This window comes from Lingula anatina, chromosome 4, assembly GCF_051362555.1.
Source record: "Lingula anatina isolate TDL-2025a chromosome 4, LinAna3.0, whole genome shotgun sequence".
In the NCBI taxonomy this organism is placed as follows: Eukaryota; Metazoa; Brachiopoda; class Lingulata; order Lingulida; family Lingulidae; genus Lingula; species Lingula anatina.
This window is the reverse complement of record NC_141770.1, coordinates 4,762,748-4,777,488: the sequence shown is the minus strand read 5'-3', so window position 1 is coordinate 4,777,488 and position 14,741 is coordinate 4,762,748. Positions and strand designations below refer to the sequence as shown.

Sequence of the window (14,741 nt, the reverse complement as noted above, 5' to 3'; positions counted from 1 at the left end):
AACTAACAAACTTTTGAGATGGGAAATAAATCTATGGAACAATTTTAAATATCCAATTTAATGCTCCATTCTCAGATTCTAAACATGGTGAAGGATTGAATCTGACAAACTGTTCATTTCCATCATTTTTATATAATCATCAAACAATATTGTTCAGATGCAGAAAAATAACACTTTTCTGTATATAATTAGTTCAATAATAATAATAATAATAATAATTTATTGAGCACTAAAATGTTTCAGTACATTTTACAGGCCCTCTAAACTACTTGTGTTATACATACATGTAATATATATCTAGACCTATTATCACACTTACGTGATATCAGGCAGTGATAATAGGACTGTTAACATGCCTTAGAATGGAACCTGAGGAATAAACACTTACTGGTACATACAAACAAGGCATAACTTCATTAAAATTAAACCCATCAAGATAATTTTCGAACTTGATCTGTTTTATAGCAAAATATGACAAGGATTTTGTTATCTGTATAACGGTGGATAAATATGCCGTAAAAAGGGGGGGAAAACAGTATAACTTTTGGAAAATGGTCCGATTAAGTTGATTTTCGAACTCGACCTGTATTTCAGTAAGATTGATCACTCCTGTCGGTTTTCCTTGAAATGTGTTATCAGTATTGCATATATGCCGAAAAAAGCGGAAAAAGAAATGGCCCGATCGTGCTGATTTTCGAACTCAACTCAAGTTTGAAGACAAAAAGGTAAATGATTTTCCACTTCTCGAGTCATCACTGAAAGTGCACTGCTGCGGCCGACATAACAATAGGCGGTTGAAAACGTATCAAACGACAAGTTATTTTGGGGGTCCTAGGATGGAGATATATATCTCAAACACAATTTCATGGAAAAACTCAGCCTGTAGAAAATTGCGTTGAAAACAGAAACAAGTCGTCCTCTTTTGATGTTAAGGGTATTTGTAAAAATTTTGTAACAAATATCCAAATCGCAGTCACAAAAGAACACTTGGCATGTGAGTTAAAGCATGGGAGGTGTGACTCCAAACAAACAGGCTTTACATGACGCGTCTGACACATTAAGTCTACGGCGGCGCCCTCCAATTTCCTTCCTGCCTACTTATTAAGTCTTACGTAAGCATGCGGGTGAACAAAGCTTGCTCCTGCTTGAATTTAGGCGGCCAGATCTCAGAAAAGGCTATGAGAAGATAAAGAGATGAAGCTGGCATTTGTTTTGCAGCTTCAGTGATTAAGAGCAAGCCTTTGATTCAATCTTGAAAAGACCCGATACTTTGGGTCGGTCCTGTAATCTTAGATCTAATGATGGACTTTTCTTCAGGTGTTCATTGAAATTAATACATCAGCTGGTGCTAACGAACATCAACATGTAAATGCACATATGCAGTATATTTTAAATATTAATGAATATAGAGATAGACCAGCGCTGAATATGTGTGTGTGTGTGTGTGTGTGTGTGTGTGTGTGTGTGTGAGAATTTGCTCAGACGTTTATCGTTGCTTTCTTACATTTAATGTAAACAGTGCTTCAAAGCTTCTTTACTTAGACTGATATAAGTCAGTGTTATTATTCACAAGAGGCTCCAGTAACTTGTTGAACGTTATTGCGTAATTCTTGACTCGGCTCATATATCAAATGATCTCCAAGTTTGGTCTTGATGTTGTTCACCAAGTTTCCCAATATTCTCCACCTGGTCTAAATTTGCGTGCGATTGTCCTTATAATTTGAGAAAGAACAGCGTAAGTCCTATATATAATTACTTCAACTTATAAATTTAGGTGGTTTTATATGTACAAATGTATTAAGTTGTGTAGAGAGCCTGTAAAATGCATCTGTTAATATTTTAGTGCCCAATAAAGTATTAAATTAAATAAATAAGGCGCTGATGGTGTAATAGTGCTGTGTAAAACCGTTTGAGTTAATATACGCTGATTATAAAATTACCATATATGATCCAACTACCAATCTAATGAACATTTTTGCTCGTTTGAGCTCATGTTTATTAGTCAACTGTTGAATAAATGAAACTCGGAAAACTACACAGGGACTGCATTTGATTGGGGTGAAAGGTTCGTTTTAAATTACAACAGAATGCACAAATATAAAAAAAAATTCCCTTTCCTATTCAAAAAGAGAGAATTTGTGTTGGTTGACTTGTCTTGGTTAACGACTTGTCGGATGGTGGATAAGAATGTAAAACGTCAATGGTTCTACAAAGATATTGCGAATGTTATCACTAGTAAAATTTTTCTTTTAAATTTTCTTCATATTTTAAAAATGTTTTATTTATAAACCGTCATCGTCGATCATCTCAATGGAAATCAAACTGCACGGACTGCGAACGCGCGACCAATCAATATGATGTTAGGCGAACATTGCAGTTTTCTGTCAAATGCTGGCTGCCGTTGGGAAGAAATTTATTCTCTGCGAAATCATTTTTTTTTTTTTTCATTGCAGGGAAGGAAAATTCACAGGCAAGTATTTATTGGTATCTACTGGTCTCCAATATCAGCCTCGTCTTTCTTGGTCTTAACCATCCGAAAAACTTCAGTAAATGGACAACTGCTGATATAACTGGGGACAAGGCAGCTAACATTTTGATGTAGAGCTATGTTTTAGGGATGTAGTAAATTTTTAAAACAGGCCCCACAGGTAATCCGGATTGAAGGTGAAGCAAGTGTGGATATTCACGTCACGTGTACCTCTAGTTTATTGGGGTCGCACAACGGATCCAAATATGTTGGCAACACACCCGGAGTTCTGCAGTCAAATCATCAAAAAAGCAGGCTACCAGGTTCCCAGTGAGTCAACCCGAGTTATGCTTTGAAATTCAGGGTGTGGAGCTATCATTACCTCTGGTATGCGTGTTGGATAAATTCCAAGGATTGTTAAATTAAATATCGCTGTGCGATTTCCGAAGCCGTAGTGTAAACCCTATGTTTTCATGAGCTGAATGTGTTGTGTTGCTAATGAAGCCGAGAGAATGGTGGCTTGGAGAATTGTCGGGAGAGATGGATTGCCGTGAACATTAGTGACAAGTCACATTATTACATTATGTAGCAAGCATTTGTAATGGTGCTTTTTGTGATTCGAAATTCAGATATGGGTATCTAAGATATTTGTATGTACAGATATAGCAAAATGGCTCAGAAGAGGCGTGTGTTAATAGTACAGACATATCAAGCAGCTCGTTATTTAGTCTTCCATATTATAAATAACATTTTTCAGAGATTACCTGATATTCTAATATAGAGATTTTACATAGAGGTTACACGAGGTTGAAAATTAACTACCTGTTTCAAACAAAACATTGATTTATCGGACCTCATACCTGTACATGTTTATGAAACAGAAAAATCATCTTTATATAATATCATTAACATATATGCATTAGGAAAAAAACGCTTGGAAGATTTGGTACATAATTTAGCAAACAAAACCATTTTAACTTTTTGCAATTTTTTTCAAGCTCTTCAACGTGGGATTTTCTGTCAATTGAATAATAACGTGGTGCAACTGAAAATATTTTTCGAGAATTTAAGCTCTTTATTTTTGCTTTTGTTAAGAAATTTATTTAATTTATTTATTAATTTAAGTTATTTAGCCACATATATGTTCATTTTCACTTTGATATAAGCAGTGCTTAAACAACTTAAATCGTTTACGTTAAAGATCGTTTTAAGCTCCCTAGATACCGAGCAGCATTTAAAATTTTTCAATTTTTTGGTTTTTTATTTTCACAGTTCTTGAGAATTTTGCTAATCCGCTTAAAAGATATTTTCTCCTCCACCTGAATCTGGTCAGCAAAATAAGTAAAAAGCAGAAAACAATTTTCCTATTTTTCTTTTAAATAACACCTGAAATAGTTCTCGTTAACCTATTTAATGATAATTCTTTTTAATTATATATCTTTTGTTTGTTTGTTTGTTTGCTTGTTTGTTTGATAATTTTAAATAATTTTATTATCAAAAACATCCTAATTACATTTTTTTCTTAATTAATTTTAACATTAATCAATATTTTTTTATGGATGCATTCACAGCATGTAACTATTTTTATTCTGTCTATATATCAACGCTGATATACCTGGAGGTTGGGTTACAATACATATAAATATATCCACTTTGATGGCCTAGGTAATTAATACATTTTCAAATCAATTTACCGTACAAGAGAGTATTTCACACGTTTCAAAAACCATGAACTTCCCAGCAGTAGAGAGCAGCAACCAATCATAACCAGAACTAGTGGACGGCGCAGATATAGTGAATTCCTAATTCTTTCATCGTTTACAATTTATCGCTCACATTTAATGGAACATAAGATTAACATTTATAAAGGATGTTCTAACACATCTTCAGTTGTTGAATCTAGAAATTCTTCGCCATCCTCGGCTACAAACCATACCTAATTGTTCACCCTTTCTTATCGACAAAGGGAAAGATGACATAAGAATGACGTACTCCGACAAAGGGTGAGGAGGCATAATCACCCTCTTTGGCCCGCTGACCCGAGCGCATTCTAGGCACTCAAGCTACCAGTGGGTGGGACCCAGTCATATTTCCTCTGCACTGGAATTTGACTTGACCTCATTTAACCCGAAAAAGAGCCCTCCCCTCCCCCTTCACAAATACCTCACGAACTTCAATTATATTTTTATAATATATTTTTATAATTTTATAAGTTTAAGGTGTAAACGTTCGATTTGTCTTTGACTTCTTTCTATTAATTCTATTTACAGAATACTTCGAAAAAATGAATTCGCTATGAAAAATAACTTGGTATTTCGCAGCCTCGATCTTAAATTAGTAAGAAATTACTTTTAATACCATATTTGTTTGTATTTATTTCGAAGTGCATTAGATTTCGTTTTGGTTTATATACTGACTTAAAGGGAAGAAGTCAGGAGAAACTCCGCCTTCGTTAGTTCTTGCCAAAGAAGTCGTCTTAGCGATTAGATTCATCGAGTCCTCCCTCACCCATCATTTAGTATTCATTCTCATTTTCTGAATTTTCGAGATGTTTCTCTGATATAATTGTCATTGCAATAATACGTTCGTAACAGCGATTTTCCATATTGTTTTCCCGGCTATATGTACGTAAGAAAATTCGCTTACATGAGCACACTGCTTCTTCCACTAACGTAATATTTACACAGCAAAATGCCCGAGGTTTCTCGGGGAAAGATCGATTTGAAGCAAACGAAATCAAAGTTAACAAATTCTGCGAGGAAGAGAGCTGTCAAAACCGTTGATTTTATCTGCACAAGTCTTTCACTGCCGAGGTGCACAGACGGAATGGAGCGTGGACCCCCTGAATATGCTTACTTTTTACAGCGTTTTTGTCCTTGATTTCACGTCAATCTACAATAAAAAAAATTGCCCTACTCTAAAAATTATTAAATGCGTTGACAGTCATGTTTGAAGGGATCCTTTGTATCCTTGGAATGCACGTACCCAAGGTTTTGTTTAGTCGCCAAATCACATAAAAGGGATTACAACTCTTCATATGAGATCTATATTTCACAATAAATACATTGTAAACAACTCATAGAAATATAATATATTCTATTTCACCACAAAAACGGCAATTATTCTCAAACCTGTGCTTGTCACCGGACCACGTGACCTCCATAGATGGCTGTACTCTGTAATAATCTTTTAAGAGATTATTACAAAAAAACTTTTTTGAAAAAAAAGGGTGACTAACTTTGAATGTAAAATGGATTCATTAACCACTGGTAAGTATGGGAAAATTGTCGTTTACCCCAGAAAAATTCATTTTTCTGGCCAAAATGAACAATTGTTATCCTTAAAAGGGAAAATTTAAGACATATGGAAAGTTTCTAAACTATTCTAAAAATGATGCCTATGTTAGCATATATATAATACTCAAGTTATATACGGTGTATTAGATTAAATTTATTCAGGAAATATAGATTAATTCTTATATTTAAAAGCTGATTTAACCTTTTGTTTCGAAAAACATTTTATCGTCGGCCTTAGATTACAGAATAAACATCTATTATTTTCAGTTATACACCTTGATAAATTCAACAGGCACTAAGACATTGCCTCCAAATGATTTTTAAACTAAATTCAGCATATTTCATTTTCAAATCACTTTATGATAATTCAGTGATATTTTAAACAGTTTTTAGGGAATGAAAATATTTTTAATATAAACCAGAGTACATTGATACCAAAGACAGATAAAAACGATTTTTTTGGGGGGGGCGTTTCTATTCCATATTATTTCTAAATATGTTTCAGGGTAAATAGTAATTTTATCACAAGCATGAAAACCGTTGTGACGAAAAACTGCGGCTTCACCTAAATGATCCCCAGGTTACCAAGGTTCCACACGCAAAGAAAGGATGGTCCCCCATGTTAGCTAATACCTCTCATAGTGTCTAAAAATCATTCTCCATAAATTCACAGCAAAGCTTACAGAGTTGACATAGGTTTACTGGAAATATACGTTCGCGTGCTCCAACAAATCTGCCTACTGAGACGCTTTGCAAATCTTATTCTATAGCAATTTTATGACAAGCGATTGCAGTGTTTTGGACCTCACTCCTAATTCTGTATCTCCTAAGACGTAGTAAACAATATATTAAGTATGTATGTTATGCCGCGTGTTCCTGAACCAAACGTCCTTCACAGATCTTTATCTCGACAATGTACGGGGTCATTACCTGCACGAAAAAAGGCCAGAAACCCTGGCATTTGCGGACAGGTTTGGGAATGAAAATTATCTTAGTCTTTCATCGCGGTTATCTGTTCTTGATTTCAGGAACGATTACGTAACACGGAGTAAGGCACCTGTTTGGCACTATCACGTGGTGGGTCACTCATCACCTTGACCCCAACTTAACGAAAACTGACCCATATTCCCCAAAGACGCCATATTGGATTCCGTTAACTGAGCCCAGATCAACAACAACTGTTATGTTAATTTTAAATCGAGTGATGTATCTTTATTCCAGTCCACAGCTTTTAACATTGCACAATAATATTTCTCATTTTTGAAATAGCCAAATCCTGTAGTTCGTTAAAAATTGTCTTCCATTTATATAATTAGTTGTATAGTACTAAGCGTTGTTAATATTAACAATCACAAAACGGAGGTAGTAATAACTGACCAGTTTAAATGAAGCAGAGAAAATAATTTTGCACCTGAGTGAAAAAAAGACTTATCAGACCTATAAAAATTAGCTAAAATCTACATAATCTATATAGCATAATAAAAGCCAGCAATATATTTGAGGTTGACGTTCCCTATGCTGTATGTGACACTTGTATCAACAGTGAGAAGAAACAAATAATTTTCAAAAGAAGCACAGTTTAAGGTAATTAAAAACAAATGTATTATCACCCAAACTGTCACACCCAATAGTTATACATTTACTTTCATTGACATGCCATAATTTGTTTTAACATACATTCTAAGTTGTCTAATGTTTTTAGCGTTTAAAACTCTTATTTTCCAATACTGACTTTTTCTTTTTCAACTGCCTTATATTTTTTCCAGTAAAATACCGAAAACATAACTCCTAAAGCATCAAATACAAATTCTTTAAAATAAGCAAAAATTGACTTTTTTCAACAAGCAATAAAAACGGCGCTCTTTTTTTAAGAATTTAGCAGTAATTTTACACACATAGGACCATAATGATAGCGTAACATGTTCGCTGCCGCGCTGAAGCATTCACCGGTTGTATAATTATTATAGAGAACGAGTCTCTCTCAATGCTGCGAGAGTAAAGCACGAAGTAATACCTCGGGTTATATCTCAAGACTTTTCAAGACATTTGTTCGAATTTGACACCTTATACGCTAACCTAAAGACGATCCTAAAATACATGTAACACACTTATAATATGGGTTAAACTATACACAATGACAATAAATAAATAAATAAAATAATGAATCAATTAACAAATTAAAAAATACACTAAATGGAAATAATCAAATAAAGAAGAAAGTTTGGAGGCTTACAGCTCCAGCATAAACAGCGAGCAACACTTCATTTCTTGTGTAGCATTTTTTGGTCTATGACCGTTTGGCTAAACCGTAACAAAGAAGACAAAAAACTGTTCAAAAACAACAAGGCTACATAGAGATAAACCTAAGATACCAAATAAAATCTACTTAATCCCTAAAATCAAATACAAATAGAAAATGTCTTTGAATTTTTACTTCTTGCAGAATAGTACGGTTTTGATTTCACTGGCAATATACTGAATAGACCACCTCAGTGAGGTACCCCACTTTTAAGTTTAGCCCCGCGTTTTCCACGCGGAGGGCATTTTGAATGCAACAGTATAACTGTTTTGGTTTGACATCGTTGAGCAAAAATATCAAGTTTCAACAGGAAAAACTGCCCGAAGACATCAAAATTAATTTGTTTCCACAAGAGGAAGTGAAGAGTGGTTGGCAAAAACAAGTCCCAAAACTGCAGTAACTACAAAATGGGCGTCCAATCACAGGGTATTTTCTTCGAAACACTGTTATTGTAAGAGTAAGGCCAACTAACCAAATGCGCTAAGCACGTTTTTGTAGAATGCAAGCTTTAACTACCAGAAGAATTCACGCAACTGCCTTTTCTATTAATAGTATGACTATGCGGGCTTAACGAGGCTACACTAATTAACTTTGCATGCAAAACTATTCACAAAGATTAAATCTTAACTACCACCTATGCAAAACTTGCAATCGCAATCTGTGAACTGAACGAAACGATGAGGTTATATAAAGAATTTGAGTTCACACACAAAGTGATGATGCATTTTTGTATTTGACTAGATATAATATATTACCAAACAATGTCTCCTGAGTAAATATGGCCGAGGTTTCCGGTAAATGCTTAGCTCGTCTGGTGCTGCCTGATGTGCAAAATAAATAAATAAATAAATAAATAAATAAATAAATAAATATGCAGAAATTGAAACTCAAGATATATTTGTAGTTTCGAGGTATTCAAATTCTATAATTTGATAAAAACTTGGGTCTTTCTAAAAAAATGTTGTTGGAGTAAATCAAATGAATTTGGATCCCAACGTAATATTTACCGGTCCCAAATAATTTTTGTACAAACGAAAGACGGTCTTTCCAATCACTTCATAAGAATGCGATTTTCAAGGGGAGTGCCTTCATATTCTTAACCAATCCTTCTGTTATCGAACGTTCGTACATGTATATCTAATATCAGAGGTCATTTGAAACCGAGTTTTGTAACAAACTGACAAAACCAGCAAGGCTAAGGAATTGACTAGAAACAGACTTCAATACTACAGTGAATAGCGTGGAAGAAGAATTTTCCCATTCTCTCAAAAATGCTGCTTTATACCCTGGAATGCTTTCAAAGCCCAAGCACAAATGTTTCGTCAACTACAGTTACCTGAGACAAAATGAGATTTTCAAGTACTTGTTCAGAGAATAGGTACAAAAAAATCAACTACTAGTTTTGTTTAAGTGAGAGCCAAAAAGTACTCTTGAATCCCTTCTTTGATTTAAACGAGATGAACTTTTTTTTTGAGAGAAGGGAGAATTCTCAGACCACAAACATAACTGCATATTACCCGTGGAATATCTCTCAAAAATAATTATAATAACAACCATAAACAAATAAATAAAAGTTGCTTAAAGCAATGCCCAAAAACTGATCTAGTCATCATTCATACTCTACTGCATATAATAGCCAACTGTTGCCTGATAAAGTAGAGGTAGTGGCGAGGCTCTCTGGCTGAGCACCAACTTTTTACACCAGTCTTAAAACACAGTCTCCAAACCATTCATCTTAAAACAGATAAAAATATTTACAAAAAAAACACTCTTGAGTTAGAGGCGATGTGAAGCCTGAAGGAAATGAGAGCCCTCATAGGGCTGTACTCGCCTACAGATGGAGCTGAGGTAGGGGCGGTTACACATAAACAATAATATAATACACAAAATTTATCATTAAAAAATTAATTGAATAGTAAACCACAAACACATATGGTGCACACAGATAGGTGTTCATAGACCAAATCTCTTTTCTGTTTCCATCCACCATAGGCCATGATTTTTAAAAAATAGAATAGGTTCGAATGTGCTGGCCATGTGCAGATAGCCCGAGGTAGATAAAAATAAGCACATTTAGCATGTTTGTAAGCTATAATCACAACATGCTGCATTTAAGATTGGAGTTCTTAACTAATTGTAACATACAGTCTTTTGCTTCCTCATTTCATAAGTTCTTTGTTTAACCTTTTTAGCTTATAAATGACCACAGTTTTTCATAAATACATTTTAAAAAGGGATTCTCATACACTTCAATGTCATAACATGTGAAAGCAGTATAGAAACACCTATAACCAAACCAACAACTGTATAATCCCTACACTGCACTGACTTGAGGATGCAGTACTGCTTTTACAGCATAGGGGTAATATAGACTAGCATAGAATAAAACTAATTACCAACTATTTTTCTTATCAATGATTTATCCACCTACTATATCGCTTCCTCCAGTCAGAGCTCCTTCAGAGGGTGCACATAGGTTCCTGAGAGAAAACTGTCCTTGCTTGGGAGACTGCCGTGTGCGCCTGAGTGGACTCTTCTTGGAATACTGATTTACTTTGTGCACGCCACACACCGAGTATATATATATATATATATCAACATTTTGCACATTACTCCACAAATAATATATATATATATATTGAAGAATAATAAAGTTTGATTTTGAATCACTGAATGATCAAGTTCACAATGGCTTGTATGACTACATCATATTCTCCCTGAGTAAGAATTGTTGTATATTGCCTTTGGCTTCACATAACATTGTTACACTGCCTTGGCCTCACATATCAACAGCCTTGAGATATTCCTGAGCGTCAGTTATTAACCTGAGGTTTTTCATCCATTTCATCATTGACCAAAAGAGCCCAGATATACGACAGTTAACTGGGCACAGGTCATCAAAACACTTGGACACGGTTGTTTCCAAAGTCCACAACTAGGAGATACCCGTCAGGGGAGACACACAGGCCAGAGGGGCGGTCTAACTGGCCCGGGCCACTCCCAGGGGTGCCAAACTTGCACAAAAAGTTTCCATTGGGTTGGAAAATTTGCACCCGGTGATTACGAGAGTCTGCCACTATTATGTTCCCCTCTTGGTCCACGGTGACACCCTGAGGACGTAGAAATTGCCCGTTGGATGAACCCTCTGTCCCGAGGAAGCGTGCAGATTGGAAGTCAGGGTGGATGACAAGCAGACGGTGATTGTTGAAGTCTGTTACCACCATGTGTCCTTCGTTATTGAAGCACACGCCGCGTGGGGAATCAAAATGTTTCCAAAGTGCTCCTTCGAAGCCGTATTTGTTGAGGAATGCACCATCAGCTGAAAAGAGCTGCACCCTGTGGTTTCTGGTGTCAGAGACTAATACTTTACCCTCAGGGTTCACAGCAACATCCCAGGGGTAGTTAAACTGGCCATTCTTGTTTCCTTTCTCTCCAAACTTCAACTGAAATGTGCCATCGAAGGCAAAGATCTGAATGCGGTGGTTGTCTTTATCTGCGACAATGATACGCCTGTTCTGGTCAACTGCCACACCCGCTGGACGATCAAACTGCCCATTCCTTGACCCTGGGGTGCCAAATTTCCTTGAAAATGAACCATCTGGATTGAAAATTTGAACACGATTGTTGCTGCGGTCAGCAATGAAGATGTATCCCTCACGATCACAACATATGCCCCAAGGTCGACAGAGCTGCCCCTCTTCTTCCCCTTCACCTCCAAAGCAGAATAACATTTGCCCAATGGAAGAGTAGTTCCGACCACTACGCACAGTCACTGTGAAAGGGCTATCATGGATGTGTTTGCCTCGGATTGTAACTGAAACAATATACTGTCCCTCAGACTGTGGTCGGTAGCTGACAGCGTAGGTTCCATTCTGACGGTCTGTGATCTCTGCTCTGAACAGCACGCCCTCTGGGCTCTGCACAATGACGTCCAAGGGGTCGCCCCCCACTGCGCGCTGGTCCCCCAGGTGATCTTTTGCTTGTACTGTGAATGTTGCCACCTTTCCCCGCAGACCACGTTTAAGGCCGTCCCCTGTTGCTATGGAGTTAGGAGCAAAGGCACTGCTATATATAAAGCCAAGCTGACTAATGGCTGTGTGAAGGGCTGTGTCAGGGGGAGTAAACACAATATTGTCGTCTTCGTGGGGCGTGAGGTGACCTCTGAGACGTCGCATGTTGGAGATTTCAGAAACCATTTTGTCTTTGGTTTTAAGCACATCCACATCAGTACCCGTGTCAAGAATAGCCTGCACCTCTTCTACAGTCATTGTTAACGAGGTTAGACCTTGGCGTAATTCCTCTGCTTGGACATGTAGCGACTTTCCCTTAACCTGACGTATTTTCTCGACCCGGTGTAACAAATCGCGCTCACGCTCCTCTAATGCTGCCATATGACGGTGTGTTGTAGCACGCACTTCAGTCACTACTGCCTGTGCACGTCCCTCCACACGTTCTTGCATACTCTGTGTGGTGTGTAAACTATCTTCTATGGATTTGATTCCTGCTTTGGCATCCACCAGCAACTTCATAGTGACTGTCTTTGAATTCTCTACAGCATCCTGGAGATAGATAAAATTATGACCCAAGTGTTCGGACATAGTGCACTCCCTGCATATGGCTCTGGCACAGCTATCACAATAAAGGCGTAAAATCTCGTGCTCGTGGATCTGGCAGAAACTCGGAGGTCGATCTGAGACCGGCTGCATGGTGGGAGTTGCTTGCTGAGCAGATATATTGGTGCGTGCGTGTGCGTTGTTGTCTCGCTGGTTCATACGTACAATCATGTGGTCTTTGGTGAGTCGTACACGTAGGTGCGCCCTGACGCAGTTATCACAAAGAAATTCGTTGCAGTCTTTACAGTGCGACGTAGCTGGAGCACCCTCGTCGCACGAGCTACAGTGACGCACAGCGTGCTCTTTATCAAGATCGCCATTTTCGAAATCCTCCTCGTGTGAAACTACAACGTCTAATATATTTTTGATGAATATGTTGGCTGGTAAACTGTCCACACCGCCCTCTCCGAGAGCGGCCTTTTGGCTACATGTCGGGCACTGGATCTGCCCTCCTTCTTCCCCCTCGTGTCTGTCCACAAGACATCGTCGGCAGAAAGTGTGGAAGCAGGGTAAAACGCGAGGGTCGGCGTACCGCTCCCCACAAGTACTACATGAAAGTTGCTCGCTGATTTGGTCCGTAAATGCGGCCATGAGGTAACGCATGAAGCTTGTGTAATGGCTTGGTGGCCACGAACAGAGAACCTCCCACGATCGCCGTACACACGAGCATCAACCCAGCCGAACTTCGAGAACGTATGAATGGGCATCGATGGAAGATATTTTCCCGTTCACCTGACTAGTTGATGAGGTATAGATTTCAATGTGACTCAAGTTACTTCATGTTCACAAGCTGAGGTAGATAAAAAACGCTCGAAATCTCTCCTACCGTCACTTTTTCGCGTCTGCCGTTAGGAGCTCCAGCTCACCCCTTCTCCCCACGTCGCCATCTTTGCATCTTGAAAGGCGTTGTGACCTAGTTAGCTGAAATATGTCATTCATCTCTTTTCAACCAATCAGAATTTGAGCTAGAAAGTAGGACGCCAGCGAGCGTTGGTTTATGAAAAGCATTTTTCTCATAAAATCAATTTCAAAGTGGCATTAATGTGGTTATGTAAACGAATTCTGTTGACCCCTGAGCTGCTGCTATCAAATGACTATTTTGTGAATGAGTTGTTTGAGGAATTTTATCGGAGCGCGCCAAAACCCTACCTTCGGAAATTGCATAATGTTACTTAACCCTCCTGGGTGCTTATTTAAGTAATTATACCACGCACGGGATTCACACATGACGTTTATCTGATTTTATGACGCCAAGTATGCTCTTTGTGTATAACTGCCAGGAATGCAATGTTAAAACAGGTCCCTACTCGTGATTAAGTCATGTTTATTCATGGCAGAGCGTTAATTAAACCCCGGCCCCTTCTTGACACGAGGTTTGTGTTGCTTTACTCCATTGAGTTCTCTGTAACTTTTGGACGCGGCCTCAAAACAACTGCAGAGTAAATGTCTTATTGCACGGAAGAGTAAAGATAGCTTTACTTGTAAATTTACCAACCTCACGGGTCATATGCGTTAAGTGTGTCATAAATGCTGGAAAACTGGATATAAATGTAAAATGTAACAGGAGGTGAGAGAGACTTAACTTTATTATAGGCCTATCTAGGAATTGACAATCTGTGAAAATATTTACATTGTGCTTATTAATATGAAAGAACTGTTCGTTTTGAGTGTATCAGCACAAGAATGGCACAGATTAGTTAATCTTAAGCTATTATTTTGTGACTCACATTTCGCCAACCAGAGAAATACTTGTTATCTGCAACTTACTAGGCCTATATATCAAAGAAAGATGCACGGCTCTTTATGCACGAAAGAAAAGCCTATTCAAATGTTTAGACTGGTGAAAAAAATTTATATAACTATATATAATTTAAATTGTTTTTCAAAATATACCTTTGAGTAGCATTTGAAATTAATCATTCTGTTGAATCCCATGATCTCTAGATCATTTAGAAAATGCGACACTATTGCCATTTTTTTTTTTTTTTTATGGATCTGAACTATTTTTCTCAAAGCCGTAAGAAAGCTGTAACACCGAAAAATACCGCTTGAATAGGAAAAAAAAA

At 37.4% G+C, this 14,741-nt stretch overlaps 1 protein-coding gene across 1 annotated transcript; it reads right to left on the bottom strand.

Moving 5' to 3' along the window:
* Positions 1–6,944: 6,944 nt before the first annotated feature.
* Positions 6,945–13,773, bottom strand: LOC106173399 (E3 ubiquitin-protein ligase TRIM71). Its single transcript, XM_013554526.2, has one exon. It carries the CDS (start codon positions 13,276–13,278, stop codon positions 10,960–10,962), a length of 2,319 nt encoding a protein of 772 aa, XP_013409980.1. The 5' UTR covers positions 13,279–13,773; the 3' UTR covers positions 6,945–10,959.
* Positions 13,774–14,741: the final 968 nt, after the last annotated feature.